This window comes from Impatiens glandulifera, chromosome 3 (assembly GCF_907164915.1).
Source record: "Impatiens glandulifera chromosome 3, dImpGla2.1, whole genome shotgun sequence".
Lineage (NCBI taxonomy): Eukaryota > Viridiplantae > Streptophyta > Magnoliopsida > Ericales > Balsaminaceae > Impatiens > Impatiens glandulifera.
In genome coordinates this window covers 14,688,114-14,703,434 of record NC_061864.1, presented here as the reverse complement: position 1 = coordinate 14,703,434, position 15,321 = coordinate 14,688,114, and the positions used below count along the sequence as shown (strand labels likewise).

The 15,321-nt window shown below is 30.0% G+C and overlaps 3 protein-coding genes across 4 annotated transcripts; all 3 read left to right on the top strand.

Moving 5' to 3' along the window:
- The first annotated feature begins 1,231 nt into the window (after positions 1-1,231).
- Positions 1,232-2,047, top strand: LOC124929802 (B3 domain-containing protein At2g31720-like). Its single transcript, XM_047470193.1, has one exon. It carries the CDS (start codon positions 1,232-1,234, stop codon positions 2,045-2,047), a length of 816 nt encoding a protein of 271 aa, XP_047326149.1.
- A 2,877-nt stretch (positions 2,048-4,924) lies between these two features.
- LOC124931017 (40S ribosomal protein S15a-1) lies at positions 4,925-6,365 on the top strand. Of its 2 annotated transcripts, none has more exons than XM_047471400.1 (4): positions 4,925-5,078; positions 5,542-5,691; positions 5,775-5,935; positions 6,047-6,365. In XM_047471400.1, the coding sequence occupies exons 2-4, from the start codon at positions 5,559-5,561 to the stop codon at positions 6,143-6,145; spliced, it is 393 nt and encodes a 130-aa protein (XP_047327356.1). In that variant the 5' UTR covers positions 4,925-5,078; positions 5,542-5,558; the 3' UTR covers positions 6,146-6,365. The 2 variants fall into 2 exon arrangements, with proteins under 2 accessions (XP_047327356.1, XP_047327357.1); XM_047471401.1 differs by having other exon boundaries at positions 4,977-5,078; positions 5,545-5,691.
- Positions 6,366-8,538: 2,173 nt separating this feature from the next.
- LOC124931034 (2-oxoglutarate dehydrogenase, mitochondrial) lies at positions 8,539-14,705 on the top strand. The gene is made up of 9 exons (XM_047471423.1): positions 8,539-8,678; positions 8,831-10,483; positions 10,658-10,884; positions 10,968-11,300; positions 12,761-13,007; positions 13,215-13,343; positions 13,464-13,679; positions 13,817-13,940; positions 14,164-14,705. The coding sequence occupies exons 2-9, from the start codon at positions 8,933-8,935 to the stop codon at positions 14,397-14,399; spliced, it is 3,063 nt and encodes a 1,020-aa protein (XP_047327379.1). The 5' UTR covers positions 8,539-8,678; positions 8,831-8,932; the 3' UTR covers positions 14,400-14,705.
- The last annotated feature ends 616 nt before the right edge of the window (positions 14,706-15,321 follow it).

Genomic DNA, 15,321 nt, shown 5'->3' with positions numbered 1-15,321 from the left:
ACTGTCTAAATTGGATAGCTAAATAATTGAAATTTGATGAATTGGACTTACTGAAGACGATGGTTGCATGATCGTAGTTTGATGTTTCATCGACTTATTTTGTCAAGGTGAAACTTTGTTTTTACTACATTTCTCCTTGAGGGGAGGATGTAAAAATAATAACTAACGGTTTATTAACCCGTTAATTAGTTAGTAACTAATTAGTTAGTTTGGTTAATTAGTTAGTATTAAATTCTTATATAAAAGAGATATGTAATTGTTTGAAAACGATACTTTACACTTTTTCTTCAAAATTTTAATATCTTTATTTAAATTTTAATTTTTACAAAGATATATTATTTAATATCTAAATTATTATTGACGATTTTGATTGTTTAGACTTTATATTGTATTAAAGTTAAATTACTTTCATATATATAACTCCTCATTTAATTAATGAGATTAATTTTTTATAAAAAAAATATTAAATCATAATTATATTTTTAATGTATTTAATCCTACAAGAAATATATATATATATATATATATATTTCTTCATTTTTTTCTTCTTTCTCTATATTTTATTTAGTATATAATATATTAATAATATTATAATTTTTTTAAATAAATTTAATAAATTTAATTAATTAATATATTTAATTTATTAAAGATGTTTAACAATTATCTCCCCTACTTACTTAACTAACTAAAAAAATTAAATTCAAAAAATAAAATAATAAATAAAAGTAGGAAAATAATTAATTATTATATATAAATATTCAATTTTAAAAATTATTATTTAATAAAAATAAGATTAATATTCTCTTTTTTTTAATAAAAACTTAAAAGAAGCCTCTACATAAAGCTATAAAGGAAAAAAAAGTAGAATGTTAGAAGAAAAAGACATAAAAACAGAAAAAAGAAAAAAAAAAGAATTATCCTATTTATAATTAACTAGAGAAACTAAATTCCAAAAATAAATGAATAAATATATATATATATATATATATATTAAATAATAATAAGAAAAAAAATAGGAGCATATAATTCAATTACTTTGAAAAGTCTCTTCTTTAACTCTTTATATATAAATCATCATCCATCATTGATATCAATGTATCTCTTATTTTCTTTCTCATAAATTTTCTCATTACATCTCTTATTTTTTTTCTCATAAATTTTCTCATTACATCTCTTATTTTGTTTCTCAAAATTTTCTCTTCAATTTATTGTTATCATGAAAAGTCGTCCAATGAATCCATCTCATGTGCCGCCGAAGAAGAGAAATTCGGCAATTTGTAGACCAATGAATCCATCTCATGTGCCGCCGAAGAAAAGAGATTCAATGTTTCGACGTCAAGTATCCAATATCGATGAAAACAATGAAACTTTTCGAACAGTAATTTCAACCCTACTTCTACTTGGTAATGCAAATGTGGTTTCTACCCAAACCGAAACCACATTTCCAAATCAACAAGATTCGACCATTAATAGAATTATAATTCCCGATGCCACAAATAATTTAAGTATAAGTCAAATTATAAGTGAGAAGAGGAAGCTAAAACTTGAAAGTGCAAAGGCAGCTCAAGTTGTTGCCGATTGTGATGCTTTGTTACCTGATTGGATGACGACTAAAATTCGTGAGATTGAAGGATCCAATCCCATATTGGTACTACAAAAAGAACTTCACGATTCAGACGTGGATAAATCTAAATACCGCCTATCAATTCCGATAAACCAAACATCACCGAAAAACTTCATGACTGCCGAAGAAATTAATTTCTTAAATACTTTCGAAAATCATGAACATAAAAAAAGGACTCCTAAAAGTATACCGGTTATGGTCATAGATCCAAGGGGAAATGTGATGGAAGGAATGAAGTTAGTAAAATGGGCTATGAACTCTAATACATACAATCTTGGTACAACTATTTGGAACGAAATCGTCAAAACTAATGAACTGAAGGAGGGAATGCGTGTACAAATATGGAGTTTCCGTATCCAAGTTCGTCTATGTTTTGCTATAATTAGAGTAAATCCACCCCAATTGAATAGTAATAGTAGTTAGATAGTAGTCTTAGATATTATAAAATTTAATATTTATATATATATATAATAAATAATTATTATGATAGATATTTTATTTATAATTAATTAATGTTTCTTTTTTTTTTTAAATTAGTTAGCTCGAAGATATTGTTGTTGATTTTGGATATAATTTAGTATTATAATTGATTAAATATGATTATTATTATTTATCATGATTAAGAATTTTAAGTATTTATTATATAAATATAAGATATGTTATTATAAAATTAAATACTTTTTTAAAGAATAAATAAATAAGATACAATTACATTATATTTGAAATAATAGTAAGTAATTAAATATTGATGTATATTGACATTTTTTGATAAATTATTTTCAATTAAACAATAATTTTTTTAATAAAATAAAACAATCAGTTAAAAATGATTATATATATATATATATATTTTATTTTAGAAATAAAATAAAACAGTTAGAAATTTTTGTTAATACAAAAGACACGTAGTAATTATATATTAAAAAAAGTATTATTTAAACTTCAGCTAGAATCTAGATAGGTAAATTTTAATTAAATAATTAAATTAAACTATAGCTCTCTAGAAATGAAAAATAAAAAATAAACTCTAGTCTATCCAAACTAAATAATAATAATAATAACAATTACAGTGAATAAACATAATAATTTATTAATTATAAATTTAACTAGTTAATTATTATTATTATTATTATTTTAAAAAAATCGTTTATATTGTTACTGATTTATTTGGAATATGCTTTTATTTCTCATACAACTAGGCATTATTCAGTTTGAACTTTGAATCAACTTTTTTTTTCCTTTATCTTCTTTCTTGTTTTATTTTTTTATTTTACTAAATTTGGCTGCGTTTTATTTATTTATTAGCTTCATTTCATTTGGCCTTGTTTCTTTATTATTATTATTGGTATGATATATTTCACTTCATAAATAAAAGGGTTGATATACATGTTAAGCAAATTAAAGAAAAACGGAGGGCTTGTTTGATTCCAGTTTATTTGTAGCTTATTCGTGTGAATTGGTTGATCTTTGAAAGAAGAAAACAAAAAAGTTAATTAATGTGTAATTTGTTTATTTATTTATTCATTAATAAGCACTCTTTCTTTGGCCTTAAATATTTTGGTTATTTGAATAATTTTCAAATAAATTAATATTTATATCTATTCATTAATTATATTAATTAAAATATTTATTATTTTAATATATATATATATATATATATATTATTAACTCCTTTTAAATATTTTAACTATATAACCTATTTCTTTTATAAATTGAATTTGAACAATTCAGAAAACAAAATCTTAATATATAAACGCGATCCTCGGTTTGACTATGGAGATGAAATATGTTGACCTAATTAAAATGATACTCATTGAATGTTTTTATATATAATAATATAGTCTAAAAATTTAGAGAAATGATTGGAGGAAAAAATTTAGAATTTAGAGAAATGATTGGAGGAGAAATTTTAGAAGAGAGAATGAAGTGGACAATCTACAACTTGATTGATCGAAAAAATAACAATTTTTTTTTTTCAATTTTCTCTCTTCTCATCCTTTATCATTAGTGACACATCATTCCCTTTCCCTATCACTCTTCAAAAATTTATTAGATATATATTACATTATATTTTTTTAAAGAAATTAATATAATAATGATTTTATCACAATATTATAATATTAGAATATTGTGATAATATTTTATTTTATATTATAACATTCTCTTTAAACTCAAGATGAAAAATACTTGATGAATTTTAAGTATAAAAGGAGATTGTAAAATGTTGATGGTAGTTTCTTCAAGTTTGTTAAACTCGTGAGTGTTGAAATCCATCCGATTACATGATGGTAGTGTATTTTTCACTAATAAACCATCGAAGTATTGAATGACAGTGAACAACAACTAAAAAAAGAATTCCAAAGTTACTTATGGGTGTTGAGATCCATTCAACAATAGGATGCCAGTGTGTGCTAAATAAACTAGCGAAAAAAGGTAGAATTTCATGGACATATAATACTGGAGTGAAATAACAACTGAAAGAATTCTGAATCTAACGAGAGGATGGAAGTGTGTTTACTAAATAACAAGCAAAAATCATATATGATTGGATTAAAAGCAACCAAATATGGGCATAGAAGGCTGGGATGGGGTAAAACGACAGTCGAAAAAACTCATAGTATATAATTGTTAGAAAAAATAAAAACATTAACATAAATATTTAAAAAGAAAAAAATATTATTTAAACTATAAGAATATTATCAATGAATAAAATAACATTGATGGAGACAACCCAAAACTATGATTTTAGATGCTAAAAAACGAAAAATAATTATGTTTAATATATAGACATTACATAAAATTTATAAAAAAAAAACTAATATAATTATATAATGGAATAGATATCATAGTAAATTTATAAAAAAAACTAATATAATTATATAATATAATAATAATTTATAATATTTTACAGATATATTAACACAATCTGTGTTAACATTGATAATTGTGGTCCAATCCCATTTTTTTTTCCTATCTAGTAAGCTTTTGAATTTGGAAGGCATGTAGTTTTCTACTAAGTTACTTTGGCATTGAAATTGGTTGGCAACTTATATGCATATATGAACTGAAAGAGAAAATACGTGTATAATTATTATGATAGATATATTTTTTAAAACTATTTAATCAATATTATTATTTTATTCATCTAGATGTGTTTAATTATATATACGAAAATAAATCAGTCAAAAAATTATAGTTAATATGTTTTTCTAAAAAGTCATAATTAAATATATATGATTGTCGAGGATAATACGGGAGTCTGTTTATTTGGGCCGTAGATAGTTTAGAAGGCCCAAATAAAAGATCTAGGGCACCTAAAATAAACTAACACGTGCCGCCAGCCTGAGATATAAAACTTGGAGCTTTTACTACATTACTAGATCAGCCACCGAGAAACCTAGCGCTAGAGCGGCAACAGGGACTCGGCGGCACATTCGTTGTTCATTCTCGCACGGTAAGCCATCAACCTCAATCTTCAACCTTTCTATCAACTGTGATTGATTCGATTCGATTCGTCCAATGTTCGTCTCATTGTTTTTGTATCAACTGTGATGGATTCGTTATCTTTGTGTTTGTGTTTGAATCTGATCTCTTTATCTACTGTCTTATCGCTTTGATAACCCATTCTCTATTCTCTAGTTGACTGATTGTGAGAAAGATCTCTTTACTTGCACACTGACGTCTGGGTTTACATTTGATTTCTATTTCCGTAGATGATATTTGAATGAATCTGAACAATGAAAGAAATAGATGCATTGGGTTTGATTCCCTGCTTCTAATTGGCAAAGGAAATGTATTGTTTTGAGATTGGAATATTCCTATGTGTCTGAAGTTAGGAGCTTCATGTTTATGTTGGTGTTTACTTGAGTCGCTGATTACATGAATGACTTAAACCTTTAAGGCTTATTTCTTTGCAGTAGTACTAACAACAAAGATGGTGAGAGTTAGTGTGCTCAATGATGCTCTCAAGAGTATGTATAATGCTGAGAAACGAGGGAAGCGTCAGGTCATGATTAGACCTTCATCAAAAGTGATCATCAAGTTTCTTATCGTGATGCAGAAGCATGGTATTGTGCTTAATTTGATTTGTTACTTCAGAAAGTTTTTTTGTTAAATCATATGCTGATTCTTATTGTATGTTTCACACCAGGATACATTGGAGAATTTGAGTATGTTGATGATCACAGGTCTGGAAAGATTGTTGTTGAACTTAATGGAAGGCTGAACAAATGTGGTGTCATCAGTCCTCGATTTGATGTGGGTGTGAAGGAGATTGAGGGATGGACAGCTAGATTGTTGCCTTCTAGACAGGTGCATTATATATTAAAATTTGCCTTTTGAATGTTTTTCCTTTTGCAAATAACCTAACCAAAAGATTGTTAGCTGACCCGTAGTGTTTTTGCTTGTGACCTATATTTGCAGTTTGGGTACATTGTCTTGACCACCTCAGCTGGAATTATGGACCATGAAGAGGCTAGGAGGAAGAATGTTGGTGGTAAGGTTTTGGGCTTCTTTTACTGATCTCATTGATGAGTGATTGGGATTCATTTTACTACAATGGGATCCCATGTAAGACTTAATTCTCTTATGAGGAAGTTTTTGATGTCTTGCTGATGAACAATTTTTTTCTTACAATTTGGAGAATTGTGTTTATTTAAGCTTTCTTAATTTCAAATGTCAATTGTTTCCCCCTTAGTACTGTCAAGTACAATGTTCTTTTTATCCAAGTGTTTTCCAATCATATGTGCTTATTTGTTGGAAGAGATTGAGCACAAATGATGCATTTTACTATTTTGTTTGGTCTAGGAATTGATTTTTGATCATTTGTTTGTTATGAGATTGTTGCTTATTGTTAGGGTGATTGAATAACAACATGATATTTTTTTCTTCTTTTATGTTAATTAATTTTGATTGCCTGCTAAGTTAATGATCAAAATACTTTAACTTGTTACACATTTTGTTCTTTCAAATAGTTACATATTTTGTTATTTCAAATAGAGTGATGTGAATTGTATGTATAATTAAATCAAGTTCTAGAATTGGTTGTAAACTATAATTAAATTTGTACAACCAAAATTTAACATTATTAAAATAGTCTATACACTTTTTAAATTTATTCTTTATGTTAATTATAGAAGGATTTATATGACAAAATTTTAAGCATTTGTATTTTTCAATATTCACTAAATTAGGGTCTGCTAATTTTTTTTTCTTTTATACCTAAAATTCAAAACACTAATAATATTATAATATAATTATATTTTGATTTAATTTTAAAAATTATAAATAAAAGAATAAATATATCAAATGTTGTTGGATTGTTATGAAATACAAAATTTAATTTTAAAAATCTCATATTTTTATGATATCCATATTATATTGTATATTTTTTTTGGTATATAAAAAATTATTATTTTATAATAAGATATTTTTAATATACCAATAATATTGATATTTTTTTTATTTTTATCTTTATTTTAATAGAAAAATAATATATACAGTACATTCATTTAACACCTACTTTATTTATTTAATTATATATATATATATATACGATAAATGATATATACAGCACAATTGACAACTGTGTATGAAGGTAGACTCAAAATATATATCTTGAAAAAAATAAAGAGAGAAAAATATTTTATCTTGAAAAAAATAAAGAGAGAAAAATATTTTATCATTAGTGTTGTATAAAACTAGATACTGTATATATTATTTCTCATTTTAATATAAAAGTATGTAAAAAATTTAAAATATAAAAAATGGATGAAAACATTTGAAATTTATTTCATACTAATATGTCATTGGATATAACAAATTATTTAAATCTTACCAATTTAAATTACTCTTATTTTATAATCATATAAATAAAGTAGACTTCTACTAAAAATTAATATATATATTTTTTTATTTAAATAATAAATTAATGTAATTAATTTTATAATATTAATATAAAATATTATTTATTTATTATTATTTTAAATTAAATTTTATTTAATTATATATATAAATAATAATATAATACATTCTTATAATTTCAAATAAATTTTTAATTTTATAAATTTATAAATTAACAATAATTTAATATTTGGATTTTTAATAACGAGAAAGTTATATATATAATATGTGTGTCAGATTTGGTGAGCTAAGTTAATTGAGATGGAAGCATTGTTTTTTTAATTTTTTTTATTTACATAAAATTAATTTTTTTAATTAATTATTATCAATTAAATCATTTATTTCATTAATTTAAATATTAAAATATTCTTTATTTTAAATTATTATTTTTTATTTTATTTATATATATCAATATTTTTTAAATCTTTTTACTAAAAATAATTATCACCCTCAAAATCATCAACTAATCATTATTTAAATAAGATGAGTGATAGAGAAAGGGAATTTGAGAGAGATGATGAGGGAGAAAATGATGTGTTATTTTGTTCACTAATCAAATTGCGGCATATCATTCCCTCCCTCAAATTCTCCCTCTTAATCATTTCTCATTTAAATAATTCAATCCAAATAATGCAATCTGTCCCAAACTTTCAAATATTCATGATTTAAAATAAATAGTTTTAGACTAGCCTTTAAAGAGATTCAATAGGTATGAAAACTGATTCAAACATCTTTTATAATAAGTTATTTATTCTTGTTCTTCTTCTTATTGTTAGTATAAACTCACGAATAATTCAATTGTGTAACTTAAAATACTGCAATCTGAATAAGACATTATTCTGACAATAATTTATTCTTATATAAATTGTAGAAATGTTATTTTATTTTGGTAAAGATAAATAAATGAAAACATTTCTTCCCTTAATTCAGACAAGAATAAAATAAAAAGAAGGGATAAAATAGGTAATTGACATTCCTTTCACTCTTCCACGTTCAACGGCGTGAGACTGAGGAAGGCATACATTGATTGATTGATATATAAAGCGGCTTTGACCGCTATATGCTCCGTTTATCTTCTCCTTCATCTATTCTATGCGTTTCGGCTACGCTTGGAGGAGGCTCTAGGGTTCTTCGTTATTCATCCTTCACTCTGGTATGATCAATCATTATTCACTTCATTTCTCTCAGATTTGATCAATCGTTAACTTATATATATATATTATACATGTTTGTGCAAGTCAATCAGTCCTAATTCCGTTCATATCTACTTCTCTCTCATAAACTATTATTCATTTTGACTGTCAGATTGTGTGGAAAGAGATAGGATGCACATGAGCCGAGATTGAACTTAAACGGTATACGTTTTCAGCTAAATTCTGTTTTGTGATTGTCTTGAGTTGAATCAGAATGACGTGGTTTAGAGCTGGGTCTAATGTAGCGAAGCTTGCTATTAAGAGAACATTAGCACAGTCTGGATCTTATTCTGCTAGGGCGAGGATCATTCCTGCACAGAATCGGTATTTTCATTCCAGTATTTTCAGACCAAAGGCACAAGCTGCTCCAGTTCCTCGTCCCGTGCCGCTCTCTAGGTTGACTGATAGTTTTTTAGATGGGACAAGCAGCGTGTACCTTGAGGAATTGCAGAGGGCTTGGGAGGAAGACCCGAACAGTGTTGACGAGTCATGGGATAACTTCTTTAGGAACTTTGTTGGTCAGGCTTCCACATCGCCTGGAATTTCTGGACAAACTATTCAAGAGAGTATGAGATTGTTGTTACTGGTTAGGGCTTACCAGGTTAATGGTCATATGAAAGCTAAGTTGGATCCATTGGGGTTGGAAGAAAGGGAGATACCTGATGATTTAGATCCGGCACTTTATGGATTCACGGAAGCGGATATTGACAGAGAGTTCTTTCTTGGAGTGTGGAGGATGTCTGGATTTTTGTCTGAAAACCGTCCTGTGCAAACTCTTAGAGCAATATTGACCAGACTTGAGCAGGCTTATTGTGGCAGTATTGGATATGAATACATGCACATAGCTGATCGTGACCAATGTAATTGGTTGAGGGAGAAGATTGAGACTCCTATGCCGACACGGTACAATAGGGAACGGCGCGATGTCATGCTTGATAGGCTAGTATGGAGTACTCAGTTCGAGAACTTCTTGGCCACCAAATGGACTGCTGCAAAAAGATTTGGCCTTGAAGGAGGTGAGACTTTAATCCCAGGTATGAAGGAAATGTTTGATAGGGCAGCTGATCTTGGGGTTGAGAGTATTGTCATTGGGATGTCTCATAGAGGACGATTAAATGTTTTGGGTAATGTGGTTCGCAAGCCATTGAGACAAATCTTTAGCGAGTTTAGTGGAGGTACAAGGCCTGTGGATGAAGTTGGGCTTTACACAGGAACTGGTGATGTCAAGTACCACTTGGGTACCTCTTATGATCGGCCAACAAGGAGTGGGAAGAGAATTCATTTGTCTCTAGTCGCTAATCCAAGTCACTTGGAAGCCGTAGATCCTCTTGTGGTTGGGAAAACCCGAGCTAAACAATATTATTCCAACGATTTGGACCGGACTAAGAATATGGGTATCTTAATCCATGGTGATGGTAGTTTTGCTGGACAAGGTGTAGTTTACGAGACATTGCATCTTAGTGCTCTTCCTAATTACACAACTGGTGGGACAATACATATTGTGGTAAACAACCAAGTTGCTTTCACTACTGATCCAAAGTCTGGAAGATCTTCTCAATACTGTACTGATGTTGCCAAAGCTTTGAGTGCTCCCATATTTCACGTCAATGGTGATGATCTTGAGGCAGTTGTTCATGCCTGTGAACTAGCAGCTGAGTGGCGCCAGACTTTCCATTCTGATGTAGTTGTGGATATAGTTTGTTATCGTCGATTTGGACACAATGAGATTGATGAGCCATCTTTCACACAACCCAAGATGTACAAGGTTAGTCTCTGAAAACTTTTCAATGCTTAGGGTGCAAATGTAGATTCTGTTTTGGGTTTCTCTTCAGGTTTTAAATTATTATATCTTTGTTTATGTATTTATATATTCTGGAAATTAGATATTCTAAATGAAAATTACTAATATTGCTTGTGTTGAATGAATGATTGGTTACAGATCATTAGGAACCATCCGTCAACACTTGAAATTTATGAAAAGAAGCTTCTTGAATCTGGTGAATTGACAAAAGAAGATATTGATAAGATACATAACAAGGTCACTACAATCCTTAATGAGGAGTTTTTGGCAAGCAAAGATTATGTCCCAAAGAGGAGGGACTGGCTTTCAGCTTATTGGACTGGATTCAAGTCTCCAGAACAGCTGTCTCGTGTCCGAAACACAGGGTAACTGATTATTGTGTTAGCTATTTTCTTTTAATTGGGTCCGTTTACTCAATCATGTTCACAAGGTTTATTTTGTCCTACAGGGTGAAGCCAGAGATTTTGAAGACTGTTGGGAAAGCAATCACGGCTCTTCCTGAAACCTTTAAGCCTCACAGGGCCATTAATAAAATTTTTAAAGACCGTGCTCAGATGATAGAAACTGGAGAAGGCATTGACTGGGCACTTGCAGAAGCGCTTGCTTTTGCGACCTTGCTTATTGAAGGAAATCATGTACGTCTGAGTGGTCAGGATGTTGAGAGAGGTACATTCAGTCACCGACATTCAGTACTTCATGATCAGGAAACAGGGGAGCAGTATTGTCCTCTAGATCATGTTACAATGAACCAAAATGAGGAGTTGTTTACTGTAAGCAACAGGTTAGTTCCCGTCTTATATTTTGCAATCTATGACAAACTTATTTCTTCTTGCATATACAAATCACAATTTTTATTTATTTTATAACTGAGGTGGCCTTGTTTAATCTTTCAAAACAAAATATCATACTCATTGAGTAATGAACTGGTAAGGCGGTAGAAGGTGCTGGGAAAAGATTGTTATGGATTATTGGGTTGAGCGATAACCAGTCATACTGTTCTTGTCTTCAGAACAAACTTGATGTCAAACCTGTTTGTGTACTTTGTTTGACCATGTGCTAGTACTTAAACAAAAAGAAAGTCCCACAGGAAGTATTTTTCATGTTCCATTGCTTGTTTTTTCCCTTTTTCATCATGTATGCTTTTCACCACCAACATAATACATTCTGGAACTCATTGTGGCCATCATATTTCATTTGGTAAGGAGAGATACTTAAAACATTGTTTCATTACATTGTGGCAGATAAAAGAGAAACTAATGTAAGGTTACACTCGATAGTTGAGATTTGGTAGACATCACTCTATATAGAAGAATCCTTCTCTCTAGGACTTCCTTACCGGTAAATTTTGTTACTCATTTCTCTGGGTAAATTATTGAATGTACTGATTCTTAAAGCATTTGAGCACTGACACATACTAAGGATGGCTTGCTAGTTTCTCCTTGTTGCAAGGGTAAAAATAGTATTTTTTTAAATGGCAGAATAACTAGCTAGTACAAGTAGGGTTAGTTGGAGGGAATTGGCGACAAGAGTCTTGGAGTGAAGTAGCTAATCCGTTTTCCATTGTTGTATACGACATTGATAGAAACCTTGTAGCAGCTTCCAAAACACAAGAATATCCGACATCTTCCATTGCTAACACGAACCAAGGATCATGCATCACATATGAAACTTGAAGGAATAAGGCAGAATGACATTTTATCCCCAAGCTGGTGGACAACACTAAGTTGTCATCAAACTACGAATCGAAAATGAGCTCATGGTTTGGCGTAAACAGAATGTCAATAGGAGACGGCTCCACACCCAACTGATCATACTCAATAGAAGTCTCACTTTCATAATCACAATCATAAATGGAAATAGTTAAAATGTGCCCATGTGCGTATCCAATTGATCATGCTGCCTTTGAAATATGGTCAACAAGATCATAATAGTCTACCATAGTATTCATACTTATCAATGAATGATTTAAAGACTGCATAGCTTAGGTTGTCTAATTGTCAAGTCTACTTTTGTCATGTACACCTGGTTTTTCAGCTAAAGTAGGGATATGCTACTCATGCATTTGAAAGGTTTTATCTTTTTCAATGTAGACTTCGTTTAAGAAGCAGTGCTTTTGCCATTTTAAATTGTGCTTTTATGAATTTGACATTATACTGACAAAAATATCATCACATGTGACATTGCACCTCAATTGTTTCCTTCTTTTTCCACTAAATATTTTGTTTGTTTGTTTGTGTCCAGTTCTCTTTCTGAGTTTGGTGTGCTTGGTTTTGAATTGGGTTACTCCATGGAAAATCCGAATGCTCTTGTACTATGGGAAGCCCAATTCGGTGATTTTGCAAATGGAGCTCAAGTTATCTTTGATCAGTTTTTGAGCAGTGGAGAGGCAAAGTGGCTTCGTCAAACTGGACTTGTGGTCCTTTTACCCCATGGTTATGATGGCCAGGGACCTGAACATTCAAGTGCAAGGTTGGAACGTTACCTTCAGGTATAACTCAATTCTTCTGGGTTAAGACACCATTATATCTTCTTAGTATTAGTTTCCTGGAGAAGTATTCATGAGGTCATGTACTGACTCTATGGTCTCTTTTTTCTCTCTCTCTACATTAGCTTTCTTACTGTACTATATATTATATATTTCATTTTTCTTTTATGATTTCTGCTCCAATTCATCTTCCATTATTTTTTATTTCAGATGAGCGATGACAATCCTTTTGTTATACCCGAGATGGATTCAACCCTACGGAAGCAGATTCAGGAATGCAATTGGCAAGTTGTGAATGTCACCACTCCGGCAAATTATTTCCATGTCTTGCGTCGTCAAGTGAGTCAAAAAATGATACACTGTTGTGTGATTTGCCAAAGTTTGTTGTTTAAATATTATTTTTGTAGTGTAGTGAATACTTATCATTTCAATTGCATTATATCTTCACCATCTCCCCAGATACATAGGGAATTTCGCAAACCCCTCATTGCGATGGCCCCTAAGAACTTGCTTCGACATAAAGAATGCAAATCAAACCTCTCTGAATTTGATGATGTCCAAGGCCATCCTGGGTTTGATAAACAGGGTACCAGATTCAAGCGTCTCATAAAGGACCAGAATGACCACTCAGATCTTGAGGAGGGTATTAGACGTTTAGTTCTCTGTTCTGGAAAGGTACATCAGATACACATGTGTTTACATTCCTTAACAGTTAACAACAACATATACTATACATGGACAATTTTATTTCATTGTTGGATTAGATCATAGACTAGGAACTTTCAAGGATAATTGCTTTTTCAATATTGCAGGTTTATTATGAGCTTGATGATGAAAGGAAAAAACAAAGTGCCAAGGATGTGGCAATTTGTAGGGTGGAACAACTTTGCCCCTTTCCGTACGATCTAATCCAACGTGAACTGAAGCGGTACCCAAGTATGTAGACTCATAATTCTCAACCAAAACTTTCATTCAATGTTGATTTCCTTTTTATGTTTGAAAAATGAGAAAATTGTTTGTTCATTTGATAATTGTTATTTAGATTCAGTTATAAGTTGTATTTTTGCGTGTATGATGAGAAATAGTCTGTTTTTGGGAAGTGATAATAAGAAGTTTGTGAATGATGAAAGTAAAAAAATGGATGATGTTTTAATTTCAGATGCTGAGGTCGTGTGGTGCCAGGAAGAGCACATGAACATGGGAGCGTACAGCTATATTGCTCCGCGCCTATACACAGCGATGAAAGCACTGAACAGAGGTGGTTACGACGATATTAAATATGTGGGGCGTCCACCTTCTGCAGCATCCGCAACTGGTTTCTACCAGGTCCATGTGAAGGAGCAAACCGGTTTGGTTCAGAAAGCCTTACAACCCGAACCCATTCAATTTCCATAGTTATTCCATGAGAAAAACAAAAACAAACAGATGATTTGTAGTGTGCACGAATGGAGGAGATTCTCCTCTTGAAGGGGAAAAATTGCTATTTTTTCCTTTCAATTTCCTTTTTTCAATTTTTTTTTTGGTTTTCTTTTTCCAACTGCAATGGTGGGTTACAAACATGGACTTCTTCTTTTTTTTTTTTTGCTTGCATAAATCATGTCCTTTGAACAAAGGGCATTCATTGTGTATGTAACAACATTTGTTGATTACCGACAACTTGTAATTTGAGTTGCACTTTTATCACAATTGGTTGTGTTGGAATGATCTAATTCTCGGTTACTCATCGTTAATTTTTGTTTGTTGTGATTATGTACATAATTCAATCAAGGTTATATACCTATAATTGAGAATTAGCTGTTGCAATGGACAAAGAATGTCTAGTGTTGAAAACTTAAAAGCAACTATAATATATAGTGGACATCTCATTTGATGTTTTTTTTTTCATTTTTGTTATAGAGGTGTGTAATTTTCCAAACATAAATTTAATTGAGAATTTCTTCTGATGTTTGATGACCATCGCCATAACATAATTAATAAAATAGTTTTACAGTTTCAAAAGAAAATACAAAGGTAATCCATGTCATGAGCTCAATCCATTGGATGACTAAGCCTTTTAAGATTAATGTATTTGTTTAGAGACTGAGAAATTCCAATAGGTGTCATGGACTATTATTTAAAGGGATACAATATTAGAAGGTTTTGGATTATTTTTGATTTATTGAATAAAGACAAGACTTTAGTCTATCATTGCAAGTTTATTCCATTTAATGTTAAATGCAGTTAGTGGCTAATTAGTTTGAATTAATCTTTACTTAATTATCTTCTTAATTAATTAGTGAATATTAGTTTTTTTTTTAAATTAGGAAGAACTAACATT